Here is a 16910-nt window from a genome sequence, read left to right as displayed (position 1 = left end):
CTGCTGAATTTGATGATTAGAGAAGTCCTAATGCATATTTAAACGCTTTGAAATGAGAAGTGATTTGACATATACAGCTGCTGTCAGCATAATGGGTTGTTATCAGGAATATATTAAAAAGACGGGGGAGGGCAGTGGGACACACATGAAAAGGCAGCCCACTGACCCTCTGCATTAACTCATACCGTCTCCATTTCAATGATGCTCTCCTCTGAATTAATTGGGTTGTTAACACAGGCAATTAGGAGTGCAGCTGAGACCAGAGGAAAAGGGACATAGAGTCTGATGAGTGGTGGTTAGATATATACACATTCATATACACATTCATTCACACAGCCAGTAGATCTATGTGGCTCTTATTCATATCCAATTCAGAGATGCTGCATCACTTCAGAGAATGTCTCTAATGATTGTTCCTTCCTTGGCTAGTTCGAAGTTTGTTGTTAGTCGGCTATTCTTGTTCCCTCTCTCATTCTCTTTTCTTATTTTCAGGACCACTACTTGTTTTTAAGGGTTGCTCTGTTCACAGGAGACTAGACCACTGTGACTAATTAGTCCAAAGCTATTTCAGGAATTGATTTATATTGTGCTATATATGCCACAATATTCATGCAGCACAGTATCATTGAATAGCATAGCTCTATCAATGTACACTTTTAAGAGATGGTGAGGTGTCCTATTTCTCCAGTAATTGGGACCCAGGGGGGCAGTCACAGTTTTGAAACGTGTACACAATGAGGGAGGCAAAATATCCTCTAGGCTGGAACATCATTTTAAGAAACCATTATTCACACTGTCACACTGCACACTTTTTTTTTTTTTTACCTAGGTTTCAGGAAATAACTCATTAGATATTGTGGATGCATAGTCTACCCTAAATGTTAAATTCCCAATCTGTCATTTCAAAAGCCTGACCCTACCATTGTGGTTGGTAGAACATAGGCTAAACAACGAATAGAGTAATGCGACCTTAGATTTTGGGGTTATGATAGACAGTTGTACTAAATTCCCAAGGCATGTATATTCTTCAAGAATCAATGGGTATCCTGGAACATTGCACATTATTATTTCTGTGTCTTGCATATTTGATTTACACATAGGCAACTACAACCAATCACACACCCTTTTATAAACTGATAACAGCGTTTTCATAAAATTCCATTTTTGTATTCTAATTTTAATCTGATTATTAGTCTGGTTTAGGTAGTTAAAAGGCATTAGGCCTATCAATTATGCTAACACACATAACATTTATGAAATGGCACAGCACATTCAGTTATCCAAATTACACTTATATTTCTGTTGAATTTGGTGTACGTAGGCAACAGTGCTGTTCAAAATGTTAACGCATATGTCCCCGCACTGCGTGTTAATTCCCGGTCCAGTGCTCCCCTGCCCCGGTTCAAGCGTCCGTCTGTGACTCTTCGCAGGACCCGTCCGCTATACCCATAATTCACCGCGCTGAGACAAAATGAAGGAATACAGCCACTGCGGGAGAACAATGTTTGGGCTCTAAAGATTGAAACGGACGACCAAAGGTGAAATAAACCAGCCGAAAGAGCTATTGGTGGTCATGTACTGGTAAGACAAAAGGAAATATATATTTTGGGCGAGTTTAAATATGTGAAACTCCGGCAAGAGTGTGGGACAGACAACAAAGCGCAAAGCTAGATAGCATACCGTTGCTGGAGCCGAGCATCAATTGTTCGCTTGAGTTGCATGGGCCATTTGTTATGGGTACGTCGCACGTATGCTCAGTTATGGTTTATTTCAGTCCTCACCCAATGCCTGTTAGAGGTTCAAGTAGTTTATATCAACTGGTTTAATTAGTTAGCCCGGTATTATGTATTTCATAACCGAAAAATGAAAAATGAAGCGCTCAAAATGTTGACGAATGACGACACACCGTGTTGTCTGAAATTTGTTGCGCGTGCATACACCGACTCGCAAGTTTGTCAATCAAAATTTATGTTTGAAATAATTCCATAACTTAGAATTGATGTAGGACTACGTTAGGCGAGAACGGCAGATCCTCAAATGTTTGGTGTAATATTAAATTCAGTACATGGTCTAATTTATTTTACGGAGTATTACTCTTATGCTGATGTCCATATTAGCAAATTATTGCATGATCCTGCATCACAAAAGGCCTGGCAGGCTGGTTAGCCATATGGCTAATTGCTTGGTGGCTAGCCAGACGTTAGCAGTAGCTAGCTAGCGGTCTTTCTAGCCCAAGTGAGTGACACTCGATGAATAAATCACAGCTTAGCACTAGGAACCGATTTGCCGCCTACGTCATGACTTTTTTTTACCACTGAATTCATTTTCAAATAACGCTTTCTTACAATACATACCATTTTACTGTAGCATGGTACATCTGCATCTGTTAGCTAGCTGTTAGTTTAATTTGGTATCAGCATGCTAGCAAGTTTCATCAAATGCAATAGAGCTAGGCTAGCTAGGTGTGCTGGTGGAGACAATGAAGTTCAGAGACACGATTAAGTTATACGTGAAATCTGAAGCTATTCAAATTAACTGTGTTTTGTGAATGAAAACACACTATTGTAAAGTCATTCAACTGAATACAAGAAATTGGCTAGGTAATGGTAGTCTGGACAATGTTAAATTATGAAATTGTTGCTTATATTTTGTTATAGCCATTTCACTGAGTTAAGCTATCAGTGCCACTGATGTTTTCCTCAAGGTGATGCACTAGTTTTTGGATGATGTTGTTCTCTTTATTCCAAAAACTCAATTATGATTTTGCCTTTTGGAATCCTCTGTCATTCCTCGTGGCATTGTAAAATAGCACAGCAGCTGAGACATGACTAACCTCAGTCATCTGAAATGTCATGTTATGATGGTAGCTAGCTAGCTTAGAAAAGTGTTAATTTTGTGAGATCAACCTAATCTTCCTGTAGCTATACACAAGTATATTAAACAGCCAACGTTTTGCAGTATACCCATGGTATCAGTTTTTTGTTTCTTGATAGTATTTCAGTGGCTAGTACTGGCTACACTTGCTTGGATCTTTAACTTTAAAGCCCTTGTTTGATGGGTGTCCTATGATGATGACGACCTGTAGTCACAGAATAAAATACAGAAATGGACTATCCCACTACCTGTAGAACCTAACTGGGCTCTCGCCTTTTTTTAGTTAATAAGCCTAGTCCTCAAATAGGATGACAGATTAACACGCAGCTTCAGTTTCATTCCGCTCTCTCATAGGATGTCAGGGTTTAACATATTATAGGCTATACCTTTTACCCAGGTTAATTTAGCTACATCTGAGGTTCACTGAAGACTTTCTAAAAATAGCCTTCTACTTCACCCTGTTGTTTTTAGGATGCCATAATTCACACAAGTCAGACTCCAGACCGTGGCTGTTTGTTGTTGACCCACAAACCGTCATTATTAATCTGGCTAAGCACTTGGTGGGGAGATCAGAGGGCATGAAACTGATTCCTCAGGGACGGCCCATTGTAACAAGGCTGCTCTTCCAGTCGCTGTCTGTCTGGACAGTTAATTTATTTCATGTGAGTTGGTGTCACATGTAAACCAAAAACAAACCATCATATCACTGATGGGAAGGCCACCCAGATGTTAATGTTTCCTTTCCACTCATCCAGGAGTGCTGCGCTGCAGATTCACCCTGCTCTCATCTCAACTGTCTGTGTGTGACATAAACACATTTTTAGAGCAGAATACACATTTCCGTTCGCTGTAACATATGGACTATAAAGTTGCCTTGTACTTCAGCTCCTGCTCTTTCTTCCCCAGGATGGTTCCGGTTGGCTCCCTTTAGTTGAACCTGCCCACCACCAAGTTCATCATGAGCATCATTCAAGACAAACTAGGTAATGACTTCCTGCGCTCCAATGGGAGCATGGACTCCAACTTCTCCCCTGGCATGATCATGTTCAGTCACCTGCCCCCTGTGACCAGCTTCACCCGGCTGGCCACCCAGTCTGTTATGCAGGACCTGCCAGGCCCCCACGAGATGATCCTGAAGAAGGAGCGGGACTCTCCAGACTGCAGCATGGCCGGGGTGGGCGGCCTGGTGGAGTATGGAGGGGTGGGGGACTATGTCCATGCCATGGACATCAAGCAGGAGAAGATGACAGAACATGACTACCGTCAGCCGCTGTATCCTGGAGGCCCGGGGAAGAGCACAGAGCTCCTGGAGGTGTCCATGGGCAACCACCAGAACCTGCTGGTGCATGACCTTAGCCTAGGCAACGTAAGGCCTTCTGACACATCGATACTTATAGGGCTGGTTTCCCACACACACACACACATTAAGCCTAGTTGTGGATTAAAAAGCCTTCTCAACAGAGATTCTCCATTAAAATAGCTTTTTAGTCCAGGACTGAACTTAATCTGTGTCTAGGAAACTTTAAACCAGAGAATTCAAGACAAGGCACCACACACTAGGGATTTTAAAAAATGTTATTTGTATCACCATTAACTTTTGCCGGTTGTATGTAGACAAATTACTTTTTGGTATTACACATTTTCATGAATTTTATTTAAATATGCAAATTGGGCAATATCATTATATATGCACGTGATTGCATATCACGCAAATCCATTTTTCTGGACACTGGATGAAGTCAGCCTAAATATTTTGGTTTCATTTTAAGACACTCCATGACCGGACTTGTCCAGAGTATATTGTGGGTAAATACTTTTTAAATCTTTCTATCTGTCAAATAAGACATGGATGTACGTAAAAAGCTTTTTTGGCAAGTGTTTCCCAACAAGATCTTACCTAGAAGAATAAATGTACAAGATATCCTCAATTTCCTCTGGGCAAGTCTGGTGACTAAGCGTAACCATACAGAGTTTGGTGAAGACAGATGCTTCTGAAGCTGAGGAAGAGGAGTTGCTTGACGTGTGGGAAGGGTCTGACTTTCGGTAAATGGCAGTTAAAGAAAAGTACAGTGAAATTAGGCTGTCAAATGCCTATTTAGACCCAATCACCATCTCTCCAAAGTAAGTTACTAAATTGACCAGTTTGTAGCATTCTCTATGAAATGTGCTTTTAAATTGTGTAATTCAGTGTAGTGAGCTTTGAAATGATTGTATGTGCATTTTAAAGTGGTTAAAATGACTGATGTTGATGACTAGTATGATAAACTAAAGAAAATATACATTTTCATCTAAATTCAGCAAAAAAAGTCCTCTCACTGTCAACTGCGTTTATTTTCAGCAAACTTAACGTGTAAATATTTGTATGAACATAACAAGACTCAACAACAGACATAAGGGGGGGTCAAAAGTAACAGTATCTGGTGTAGCCACCAGCTGCATTAAGTACTGCAGTGCATCTCCTCATGGACTGCACCAGATTTGCCAGTTCTTGCTGTGAGATGTTAGCCCACTCTTCCACCAAGGCGCCTGCAATTTCCCTGACATTTCTGGGGGAAATGGCCCTAGCCCTCATCCTCCGATCCAACAGGTCCCAGACGTGCTCCGTGGGATTGAGATCCGGGCTCTTCGCTGGCCATGGCAGAACACTGACATTTCTGTCTTGCAGGAAATCATGCACAGATCGAGCAGTATGGCTGGTGGCATTGTCATGCTGGAGGGTCATGTCAGGATGAGCCTGCAGGAAGGGTACCACATGAGGGAGGAGGATGTCTTCCCTGTAACGCACAGCGTTGTGATTGCCTGCAATGACAACAAGCTCAGTCCGATGATGCTGTGACACACCACCCCAGACCATGACAGACCCTCCACCTCCAAATTGATCCCGCTCCAGAGTACAGGCCTCGGTGTAACGCTCATTCCTTCGACGATAAATGCGAATCCGACCATCTCTTCTGGTGAGACAAAACCGTGACTCGTCAGTGAAGAGCACTTTTTGCCAGTCCTGTCTGGTCCAGTGACGGCGGGTTTGTGCCCGTAGGTGACGTTGTTGCCGGTGATGTCTGGTGAGGACCTGCCTTACAACAGGCCTACAAGCCCTCAGTCCAGCCTCTCTCAGCCTATTGCGGACAGTCTGAGCGCTGATGGAGGGATTGTGCGTTCCTGGTGTAACTCGGGCAGTTGTTGCCATCCTGTACCTGTCCCGCAGGTGTGATGTTCGGATGTACCGATCCTGTGCAGGTGTTGTTTCACGTGGTCTGCCACTGCAAGGATGATCAGTGGCCGTCCTGTCTCCCTGTAGCGCTGTCTTTGGAGTCTCACTGTACGGACATTGCAATTTATTGCCCTGACCACATCTGCAATCCTCATGCGTCCTTGCAGCATGCCCAAGGCACATTCACAAAGATGAGCAGGGACCCTGGGCATCTTTCTTTTGTTTTTTTTGAGTCAGTAGAAAGGCATCTTTAGTGTCCTAAATTTTCATAACTGACATTAATTGCCTACCGTCTGTCTGTAAGCTGTTAGTGTCTTAACGACCGTTCCACAGGTGCATGTTCATTAATTGTCTATGGTTCATTGAACAAGCATGGGAAACAGTGTTTAAACCCTTTACAGTGAAGATCTGAAGTTAATAGGATTTTTAGGAATTATCTTTGAAAGTCAGGGTCCTGAAAAAGGGACGTTACTTTTTTTGCTGAGTTTAGTTTGACATTATGGAAATTTATGAAAAATAATATTAATGGACCAAAATACCAACAAATCTCAAAATTGATAGGTAAATGCAAAAATTGAATTTCAGCCTATGATGTCTGGCCTTAACCCACACCAAATCTCCCTCTTGTTATGTTAAAAAATAAAGGAAAATGTTCTCTATTGAAATGTCTAATTTACTGCAGCATTACAATTAGTAAAAAAATAACTAATAATTACTCCGGCGGTTTGGTTGATCAGATGTCCACCTGCCTTTTGGGGTGTGGGCTTGTAAAATGGCCAATCTTACCAAAGACTGATGGGTAGGGGGAATGTGTGAAAGGGTGGGGGCAGCAGAGGGAGGATTTAGTAATGGTGACCTAAATATAAGGCATTAAATGCAAAATATGTCCCTCCCAAAATGATTGGGATTGGGCCTCTCCGTGTGAATGGAAACGTCTTGGCAAGGACACGGTCGTCTTGTTTGAGCTTGCACTCACACATTGTCTTTATATATACACACACACACACTCTTTCTGCCTAACAATAGCCAGGCTCCAGAGGTTTACTAGGCAGCACTTGGCATGCTCATTGAAAAGCTAGACATCATTTCCTACTCACTAAATATGGTTTAAAAGTTTATCCAAGGACATCTTGGAGAATACATTACATTAACTTAGATTTTTTATTTATTTAACCTTTTATTTAACTGCGTTATCTATACACATGTATGATTATATTATTGAGGAGAATGGAAGACAATTTTTCTCCACTCAAAAAGCCGATTCCCTACTGAAGTTATGAGTAGTTTCATTTGGAGTGCAGTCAGAGCACCCCAAATGGTGCTATTATTTCCAGGATAATGACATGCATGTGAGCTTGCAGCCATTTTGAGCCCACTGAGCCTGTGCTCGTTTGGTTGCGGAAATGAGACGGGTTTGTTTTGGCTAGCCTTTCCCCTGATCTAATACAATGATTGGTTGATATTTGAGAGTGCCGTCGTCTTTCTCACATGCACCCATCCACACTCATAGGTTGTGTCCGAAATGGTACACTATTCCCTGTATAGTGCAATACTTTTGACCAGGGTCCATAGGCCTTTGGTCAAAATTAGTGCACTATATAGGAAATAGGATGCCATTTCAGACAGCCATGCTCTTAGTATCCATATGGTGTTGGGAAGTGTAATTGAAATGGGGGGGGGGTAATTAAAACCTGTGTCCCTTTCCTAAACCACAGACCCTTTTGTTTGAAGATTGCTCTTCGTAGTGGGTGAACATGCTGAATATTAATGAGTCTATTTACACTTGAGCTGCTAGTTAATAAGCATAGGCCTTTTCTATGGGATTCTAAGTGTGTCTCAAATGACACCCTATTCCCTTATATAGGCCATTTTGATATGCATCCTAAATGAACAGCAGCTCTCCCTTTTGAATGACAGCTTAACTGTCTGGAGAGATGCACAGAGGGAGCCATAAATATGTGGTTGATTACTCTACCTTCTGGCACTTCCCCAAGGCAGCCCTCTGCAATGGCTCAAATGAGCTTTCACTAAATGCTGCATGAGTCTTTTTGTCTTGTGTACACATGCAATATGTAGGCTATGTGAATATGTGACTGAACTAGGCCCTTCCCTCAAGTGCTCATTTAATTTTGTCTTCTCGCTCACTCTGCACCTCCCTTTTGTCATCCAGCTGCCGAGTCGGTTAGGAAAGGAGTCCTCAGGAAAGAGAGGACGAAGGTCAAATGGTGAAGAGGGCAAGCCCCGGAGGAAACGTGGAGAGCCTAAGGTGTGTGAACTGTCCTTTCTATTCAAGTTGTATGTGTTTGATATGCATCCTAAGTTACCTTGATTTAGATATGATTAATTCTCTGAAATTTGCACGAGAATCCATTGTTTCATCATTTTTCAATAGTTTAGGATCCATTACATCTAAGTATTTTTTTCCTGAACTTAGTTTCTATCTTCAGTGAAACGATCATGCATTAAATTAATGAGTTAAATTGCATTTGGTAGTTGAATTGACCTCCTCCTTTTGTACAAAAGCAATCAATGATGCTGGATGCAGATGGAGGCAGCCTGTGGCCCAACGGGAAGCTCCACATCTGTGAGCACTGCAGTGCATCGTTCAGGAGCTCATACCACCTGCGCAGACATGTCCTCATCCACACAGGTACCCAGGACCCTACTGACTGATCAATTAGGCTCATTTTTAATCTGTTCGTTTTTTTTTTATGAAAAATTATGTCTCGGAACATTTTTCACATTCACAAATGAAAGAAGTTCAGTATTTGTGTTGAATTGAATAGACAGACAAATATCTTGTTATGGGAGGTCCTCATTCACACAGTACCTAGGCCACTGATCAAAATGTCTGTTCATTTCTAGCATTCAGTATGGGCTCGGTTAGTTTCTCACTAGATTATAAAAGCAAAAATATCTCCAGAAATGTTTGGAATAGATCTTGTGTGTTAGAAAAACTAGTTTTTCACAAAGTCACTGTAGGAAACTTTGAAATTAATCCAGTGCGGTATTAGTTTTGAATAGAGTAGGCAGACACAGAGGATTTAACTTAGTAACCATAACTGTGTGGCTGTGTCTTTGCCTTAGGTGAGAGGCCGTTCAGGTGCAGCCAGTGTAACATGAGTTTCATCCAGAAGTACCTACTACAGCGGCACGAGAAGATCCACAGCGGTGAGTGGCATGTCATACATCCCACACACACATGTCAAGCACACTAATGACGTGTGAGAGGCAAACAGTCAATTAATAGTTGGATGACACAATGAGCAAACCTATGTTTTGTAGATGGTTATTTTTCTTTAGATTTTCTGTGATGTTTCCCATGACAGGAGAGAAGCCTTTTTGCTGTGACCAGTGTAACATGCGCTTCATTCAGAAATACCACATGGAGAGACACAAGAGGACCCACAGTGGAGAAAAGCCATACAGATGTGAGACCTGCCAACAGGTAGTGACCTCCACATGAAAAATCTACTGAAAGAGGATGACGTGTGTTGGGAAGGGAGTGGTTATTATGCATGTCTGCTTTTAACCTGTGGAGGCAGCAGCACTTTTGAATGGCCAAAACAAATGTCCCCTCAGGGACAATACATCCTAATATGCCCACTTCCATTATGGCATGAGGCATGACCTGACAAGTTATATTTCTCGGGATGGAAATGTCTTCGTGTCTATCCCATTCTGCTGTTTACAATCTGTACCCTACTTATGGTCTCTCTTCCCTGCAGTTTTTTTCTAGGACAGACCGATTACTCAAGCACAAGCGAACCTGTGGAGAAGCCATAAAGAAGGGTCTGGAGCCCGGGATGTTGGACCTGGGCTGTGAGGACATGGGGCAGGGCAGCTACGGAATCACTCAGGGAAACACTGGGGCCTCGGGCCGGAAGAGGGGCAAGTCCAAAAACTCTGAGGGAGGGGAGCGCAAGAGGAAGAAAGCGGTGGTACCGGCGGAAGCAGGAGGGCTGGGCGGAGCACACATCCACGGGGCGCCGTCGGGAGGCTACAGTCTCCATGACTACAGCGTGGAGAATCACACTGTGTCCTCGTCCACTCCACCAGGGCCCAGTATGCACCACGAGCATCACGGCCGAGCCCCTAAGATGGCCTTCAAGAAGGCCAACCGTAAGGCCCTGGACCAGGGGGGCTTGGGGCAGGCCAAGCAGGGCACTATGGAGCAGAGTGAGGGTGTGGGGATGGGCCTCATGCAGGGCTCTGAGAGCAAATCGGGTCCCACCAGCAGCAACTATGATGACGCCATGCAGTTCCTCAAGAAGAGACGCTACCTTAACGCGGCCAACAGTGCAGCATCAGGGGCCGGGGTGGCAGGGAGCAGCACCAACGATTATGAGGTCAACGTTGGTCACCTGTCGTCCCAGCAGTCGGTTATCCAGGGGGTGGTCTCAAGCGTGATGGACAGCGACTCGCCCCTGAGTCTGCTAGACTCCTCCCCCATGGGCGTGGACAAGCACGACAGGTCAGGGATCCCTGACGAGGTGCTGCAGAGCCTGCTGGACCACTACACCCAGAAACCAGACAGCTCGCACCACGACGTGCACTTTGACCTCAGTGACCAGCACGTGGCGCTGCACCCTGTCTCAGCAGATGGCTCTGACCTGAGCCACGATGCAGACTCCCCCAGTCCGTCTGGAGACAAGACGGTCATTATGCACGAGTACTCCCGCTTCCTGCTGCAGGCCCTGGAACGCACCAGCCACAACACAGGCTTCCCCCTGGGCCCCGGGCCCCCAGCTACAGGTCCCTTCACCAGCACCCACCAACGCAACCCACTCTTTACAGACAAGCACATGTACACTACATCCCCTCTGGAGTGTGGCTTTGGCCAGCCGGTGGCCTCTCCCACCCTGCCCTCCTCCGTGCCAAAGTCCCACTTTGCGATGCTGTCGGACTCCTCTCCGCAGCACGGCTTCCACCTAAACAACCTGGAGCCTGCCACCCACCAGCAGCTTACCCCTTCTCAGGAGCTCACTGACCAGATGGAGAAGCAACACTCCTCTTCCCCCTCCTCCTACCAGATCAGCCCGTCTGACCTGGGCAGCCAGAAGGACTCGCAGAACCTGGCTTCTCTGGACCCCTCTAAGGGCTCCTACACGATCGAGAACTTTGCCCAGGCCTTTGGATCCCAATTCAAGTCGGCCGGCCGCGGCGCCTTGTCGTACGGCACTGACTCTTGCGGGGAGGTGGACCACAGGATAAGGACGCCAGTCTCCGAATTCTCAGGGTATACTAGTTTGTTAGCCGACGTCAATGAGGCAGTAAGTACAGGTTCCAAAACCCCAACAAGCCAAAGCTACAGATAAGGGCCTGGGAGGGGACAGCATTCTGTTGGAGGTTCATGTTTTGTCCATACTTATTTTTTGTGCTCCTATTTTATTTTTATTAAGTGAAGTTTTAATTATTATTATTACACTGCCGCTATGTGTATGACCCACCCCTCTCCCCAGGACTGGTCTTCAAGGACTATTCAAATGCAATTTTTTAAAATATATTTTTTAAGTAAATCTATGTATTTAGTCTGTTTTTCTTGTCATTTTTGGTCTGCTCGTTAATCGCTGGAATGAAAAGTACCTTTTTTTTTTTTTTAAAGCAAACAGTAGCAATGAACTTGTTTTTTCTCCCATGAGCTTAATTAAGGGTTTTAGCAATCAACTTTACAATTGTAGCTAGCGTAATAATGAGAATAACAATGATGGCGGCAGGGAATAGCCCAGAACTGAAATAGCAAAAAAGAAATAATGATATTGTCTGTTACAAGGATAAGTATTACTCAGGAAAAAGTGTAAAAGGAAGAAATTGTATAGTGCAGTGAGCACTCATTTTAGAGGTGTAAATTTGCAACTACAAAGAGGATGCTTTGTGTGGTTATTTCTTGTGTTTTATACCTTGGTTGATGAGTGCAACAAATAATGGAGGCTGCTGCCAGCTCACTTACACTGAGAACACTTTCCACTTAGCTATATAGAGATTATGGTACTTTCTTGTCAATGTAAAACTCATGTTTTCTTTCAATAAGGGCCATATATATTTACAACAATATATACATGTATAATAACAGCTATAATCATTCTGGGGAACTGCCAGGTGAGGTAGAGGATTTTTTTTTTGGGGGGGGGATTGTTTTCCTTGTTAGTTTGAGGAGAACATAGTGATGCTATTCCTTGGCCAATAGAGGTTGCTGTTGGACAGCTGTGGAATGGCCTTCCTCATATTTCTCCCCTCTTCAATTCTTTTCTTTTCTTTCCTTAAGAGTCCGATTAGCACTTTGAGCCATTTAATGAATAAACTAAACTACCCCATAAGATCATGGAAGACATTTTGAAACAAACGGACTTGCTTTCTAAAGAGATGTGTTGATTTGTGTATTAAAGTGGCTGAATATTTCTTCCCCTGTTACTGAGACAGCCTGGAAACCATGTAAAGAAGTGATCATGTGATTACATATAACCCATATACTTATAACAAACCCAAAGCATTAGGCATTTCTGGTGTGCTGGCACTACCACAATGGTATTTTATGAGGAATGGGGTGCCTAGTCCTGGAAAATGTTGTCTACAAATTGTATGCGTCCCAAATGGCACTATAAAGTGCACTACTTTTGACCAGGGCCCATAGAAGAATAGGGTGCAATTGTGGACGTACACATTGTCTAAATGAAATGTACATTTCTCTGTGCATGTGTCTAATGCATCGTTTGATTATGTAATTTCTTGCGGTCCTGCAATGAATCTTTAATTTATTTGATGTACTTTTGTAAATCAAACAATTGCATTTTCTTCCATAGCCACGACTGGCCTTTTGTGCTAGAAATGCTATCACACTTTTTTTTTTTTAATATATATTCTATTTTTATTTATCCTTTTATTTCCTTATGCCCCTTTTGTCTTGCAGTCATTCAGCCATGTTTCATGATTCTGTAACGTTGCAATATCATAGGGAACAATGACTGACCACTACAACCATGCTCTGTTTTTATTGAATAGGTGGCTGAGAGGTGAACAATAAAGACTTTGACCTTTTTCTATACCTCGTTATCACTAAACACACAAGCAGGGACAGGACAAAAGGTTGGATGTATGGAGCAGAGATGCTGGCGTATGTGGCCATTTTTAAAACCTTGTGTTAATGACATTTATTGGACATGTTAAGGAGGGTATGTTATTGCTTTAGGGTTCTGTAAATGCCTAATCATCCCAGCCAGTGTTGCAGTCTACAGTTCAACTCATTGTCTCCAAGGTAACATTTGTTACTTCCTATATTGTATGCCTATTGTTTACAAGAGAATTTACAAAACACTACATCTAAATCTTGCCCCGGATTATTATTCGCATAACTTTTTTTGTACAGCTCTCATTTTCTATTTGTCAGCACACCAAATTTGTAGCTGACGTTATCTTCCCTCTTATTTTGTTCCAGATTCTTCTAATGATTTGCAGGGCTGTACCTGTCCAATGAATTTATAATTGATTAGGGAAAAACAATAAATGCTGTTATTGAGATTTTGTTGACTTTGGTGTGACACTTAAACAAGTGGATTGTTATAATGGTGTTTTACACGTTGTCCATGAGGTGTTCACTTAAGGCAAAAGTTATCTGGGATTTGTGTTAATTGCAAATACTTCCACAGCATGCTTAATAGTATTTATATATGTTTAGGCTGAATTTACATGTTAAAGGTCTGTTGCAAGCAATAGCTGTATCCTGCCATACACAGCTTTGCCTCCACGTGGCATTGTCTTTATCATTAGGGCCTACTGCCCTTATGTTTCTTTCTGTCCCGTGACTGGGACTATATGGTGTTGGTGAGATGCGTTTTGTGCGCTAGTGGTGTGCGGGTCAACTGTTTGTTCACCCGTCCGCAATTACTAATAACCCATTGCTAAAATCTGATGCCCTGACCCTAACCCGCAAATATAGAAAATATATTGTAGGCTACAGTCAGACAGTGGAATGTTTTTTTTTTTTTTTGGAGGGAGTGCAGGATTTGTTGGTTTGTTGCCTAATGTAGATATAAACTCTGCAAAAAAAGTAACGTCCCTTTTTCAGGACCCTGTTTTTCAAAGATAATTAATAAAAATCCAAATAACTTCACAGATCTTCATTGTAAAGGGTTTAAACACTGTTTCCCATGCTTGTTCAATGAACCATAAACAATTAATGAACATGCAAGTGTGGAACGGTCGTTAAGACACTAACAGCTTACAGACGCTAGGCAATTAAGGTCACAGTTATGAAAACTTAGGCCACTAAAGAGGCTTTTCTACCGACTCTGAAAAACACCAAAAGAAAGATGCCCAGGGTCCCTGCTCATCTGCGTGAATATGCCTTGGGCATGCTGCAAGGAGGCATGAGGACTGCAAACGTGGCCAGGGCAATGAATTGCAATGTCCGTACTGTGAGACGCCTAAGACAGGGAAACGGGACAGACAGCTGATTGCAGTGGCAGACCACGTGTAATAACACCTGCACAGGATCGGTACAGCCGAACATCGCAGCTGCGGGACCGGTACAGGACGGCAAAAACTCCCCGAGTTACACCAGGAACGCACAATCCCTCCATCAGCGCTCAGACAGTCCGCAATAGGCTGAGAGAGGCTGGACTGAGGGCTTGTAGGCCTGTTGTAACTCTCCGAGTTGGGCATCTCCGGCACGGCCCACACTTGGATTGCGTCCTACCTGACAGGTCGCTCCTACCAGGTGGCGTGGCGAGAATCTGTCTCCGCACCACGTGCTCTCACCACTGGTGTCCCCCAGGGCTCTGTTCTAGGCCCTCCTATTCTCGCTATACACCAAGTCACTTGGCTCTGTCATATCCTCACATGGTCTCTCCTATCATTGCTATGCAGACGACACACAATTAATCTTCTCCTTTCCCCCTTCTGATAACCAGGCGGCGAATCGCATCTCTGCATGTCTGGCAGACATATCAGTGTGGATGACGGATCACCACCTCAAGCTGAACCTCGGCAAGACGGAGCTGCTCTTCCTCCCGGGGAAGGACTGCCCGTTCCATGATCTCGCCATCACGGTTGACAACTCCCTTGTGTCCTCCTCCCAGAGTGCTAAGAACCTTGGCGTGATCCTGGACAACACCCTGTCGTTCTCCACTAACATCAAGGCGGTGACCCGATCCTGTAGGTTCATGCTCTACAACATTCGCAGAGTACGACCCTGCCTCACACAGGAAGCGACGCAGGTCCTAATCCAGGCACTTGTCATCTCCCGTCTGGATTACTGCAACTCGCTGTTTGCTGGGCTCCCTGCCTGTGCCATTAAACCCCTACAACTCATCCAGAATGCCGCAGCCCGTCTGGTGTTCAACCTTCCCAAGTTCTCTCACGTCACCCCGCTCCTCCGCTCTCTCCACTGGCTTCCAGTTGAAGCTCGCATCTGCTACAAGACCATGGTGCTTGCCTACGGAGCTGTGAGGGGAACGGCACCTCCATACCTTCAGGCTCTGATCAGGCCCTACACCCAAACAAGGGCACTGCGTTCATCCACCTCTGGCCTGCTGGCCCCCCTACCTCTAAGGAAGCACGGTTCCCGCTCAGCCCAGTCCAAACTGTTCGCTGCTCTGGCACCCCAATGGTGGAACAAGCTCCCTCACGACGCCAGGACAGCGGAGTCAATCACCACCTTCCGGAGACACCTGAAACCCCACCTCTTTAAGGAATACCTGGGATAGGATAAAGTAATCCTTCTAACCCCCCCCCCCCCTTAAAAGATTTAGATGCACTATTGTAAAGTGGTTGTTCCACTGGATATCATAAGGTGAATGCACCAATTTGTAAGTCGCTCTGGATAAGAGCGTCTGCTAAATGACTTAAATGTAAATGTTGTAAGGCAGGTCCTCACCAGACATCACCGGCAACAACGTTGCCTATGGCCACAAACCCACCATCGCTGGACCAGACAGGACTGGCAAAAAGTTCTCTTCACTGACAAGTCGCGGTTTTGTCTCACCAGGGGTGATGGTCGGATTCGTGTTTATCGTCGAAGGAATGAGCATTACACCGAGGCCTGTACTCTGTAGCAGGATTGATTTGGAAGTGGAAGGTCCGTCATGGTCTGGGGCGGTGTGTCACCACATCATCGGACTGAGCTTGTTGTCATTGCAGGCAATCTCAACGCTGTGCGAGCTCATCCTGACATGACCCTCCAGCATGACAATGCCACTAGCCATACTGCTCGTTCTGTGCGTGATTTCCTGCAAGACAGGAATGTCAGTGTTCTGCCATGGCCAGCGAAGAGCCAGGATCTCAATCCCATTGAGCATGTCTGGGACCTGTTGGATCGGAGGGTGAGGGCTAGGGACATTCCCGCCAGAAATGTCCGGGAAATTGCAGGTGCCTTGGTGGAAGAGTGGGGTAACATCTCAGCAAGAACTGGCAAATCTGGTGCAGTCCATGAGGAGGAGATGCACTGCAGTACTTACTGCAGCTGGTGGCCACACCAGATACTGTTACTTTTGACCCTTTGTTCAGGGACACATTATTCAATTTCTGTTATTCACATGTGTGTGAACCATGTCATGTCTCAGTTGTTAAATCTCCTTATGGTTATACAAATATTTACACATGTTAAGTTTGCTGAAAATGAACGCAGTTGACAGTGAGAGGACGCTTCTTTTTTGCTTGAGTTTATTTCAGCTTATTTCTGACATTTTGGTAGGCTATTTTGAAAACTTGGGACTAGAAGGTTCTATCAGCATTTTTATTAAATGAGTTATTGACAGCCTTGTTCTGTGCAATGGTCTTTACCTATTTTTTTATTTAAGCTTTATTTATACAGGTTTTTCTCATTGAGTTA

At 44.2% G+C, this 16910-nt stretch overlaps 1 protein-coding gene across 1 annotated transcript; it reads left to right on the top strand.

Moving 5' to 3' along the window:
* The first annotated feature begins 1384 nt into the window (after nt 1-1384).
* LOC115197296 (zinc finger protein 281) lies at nt 1385-13600 on the top strand. The gene is made up of 7 exons (XM_029758682.1): nt 1385-1581; nt 3781-4240; nt 8256-8351; nt 8609-8735; nt 9173-9256; nt 9415-9533; nt 9814-13600. Exons 2-7 carry the CDS (start codon nt 3833-3835, stop codon nt 11401-11403), a joined length of 2424 nt encoding a protein of 807 aa, XP_029614542.1. The 5' UTR covers nt 1385-1581; nt 3781-3832; the 3' UTR covers nt 11404-13600.
* The last annotated feature ends 3310 nt before the right edge of the window (nt 13601-16910 follow it).

The sequence above is a fragment of the Salmo trutta genome, chromosome 1 (genome assembly GCF_901001165.1).
Source record: "Salmo trutta chromosome 1, fSalTru1.1, whole genome shotgun sequence".
NCBI lineage: Eukaryota > Metazoa > Chordata > Actinopteri > Salmoniformes > Salmonidae > Salmo > Salmo trutta.
The sequence above is the reverse complement of the archived record's forward strand: the minus strand, read 5'-3'. Positions and strand labels throughout refer to the sequence as shown.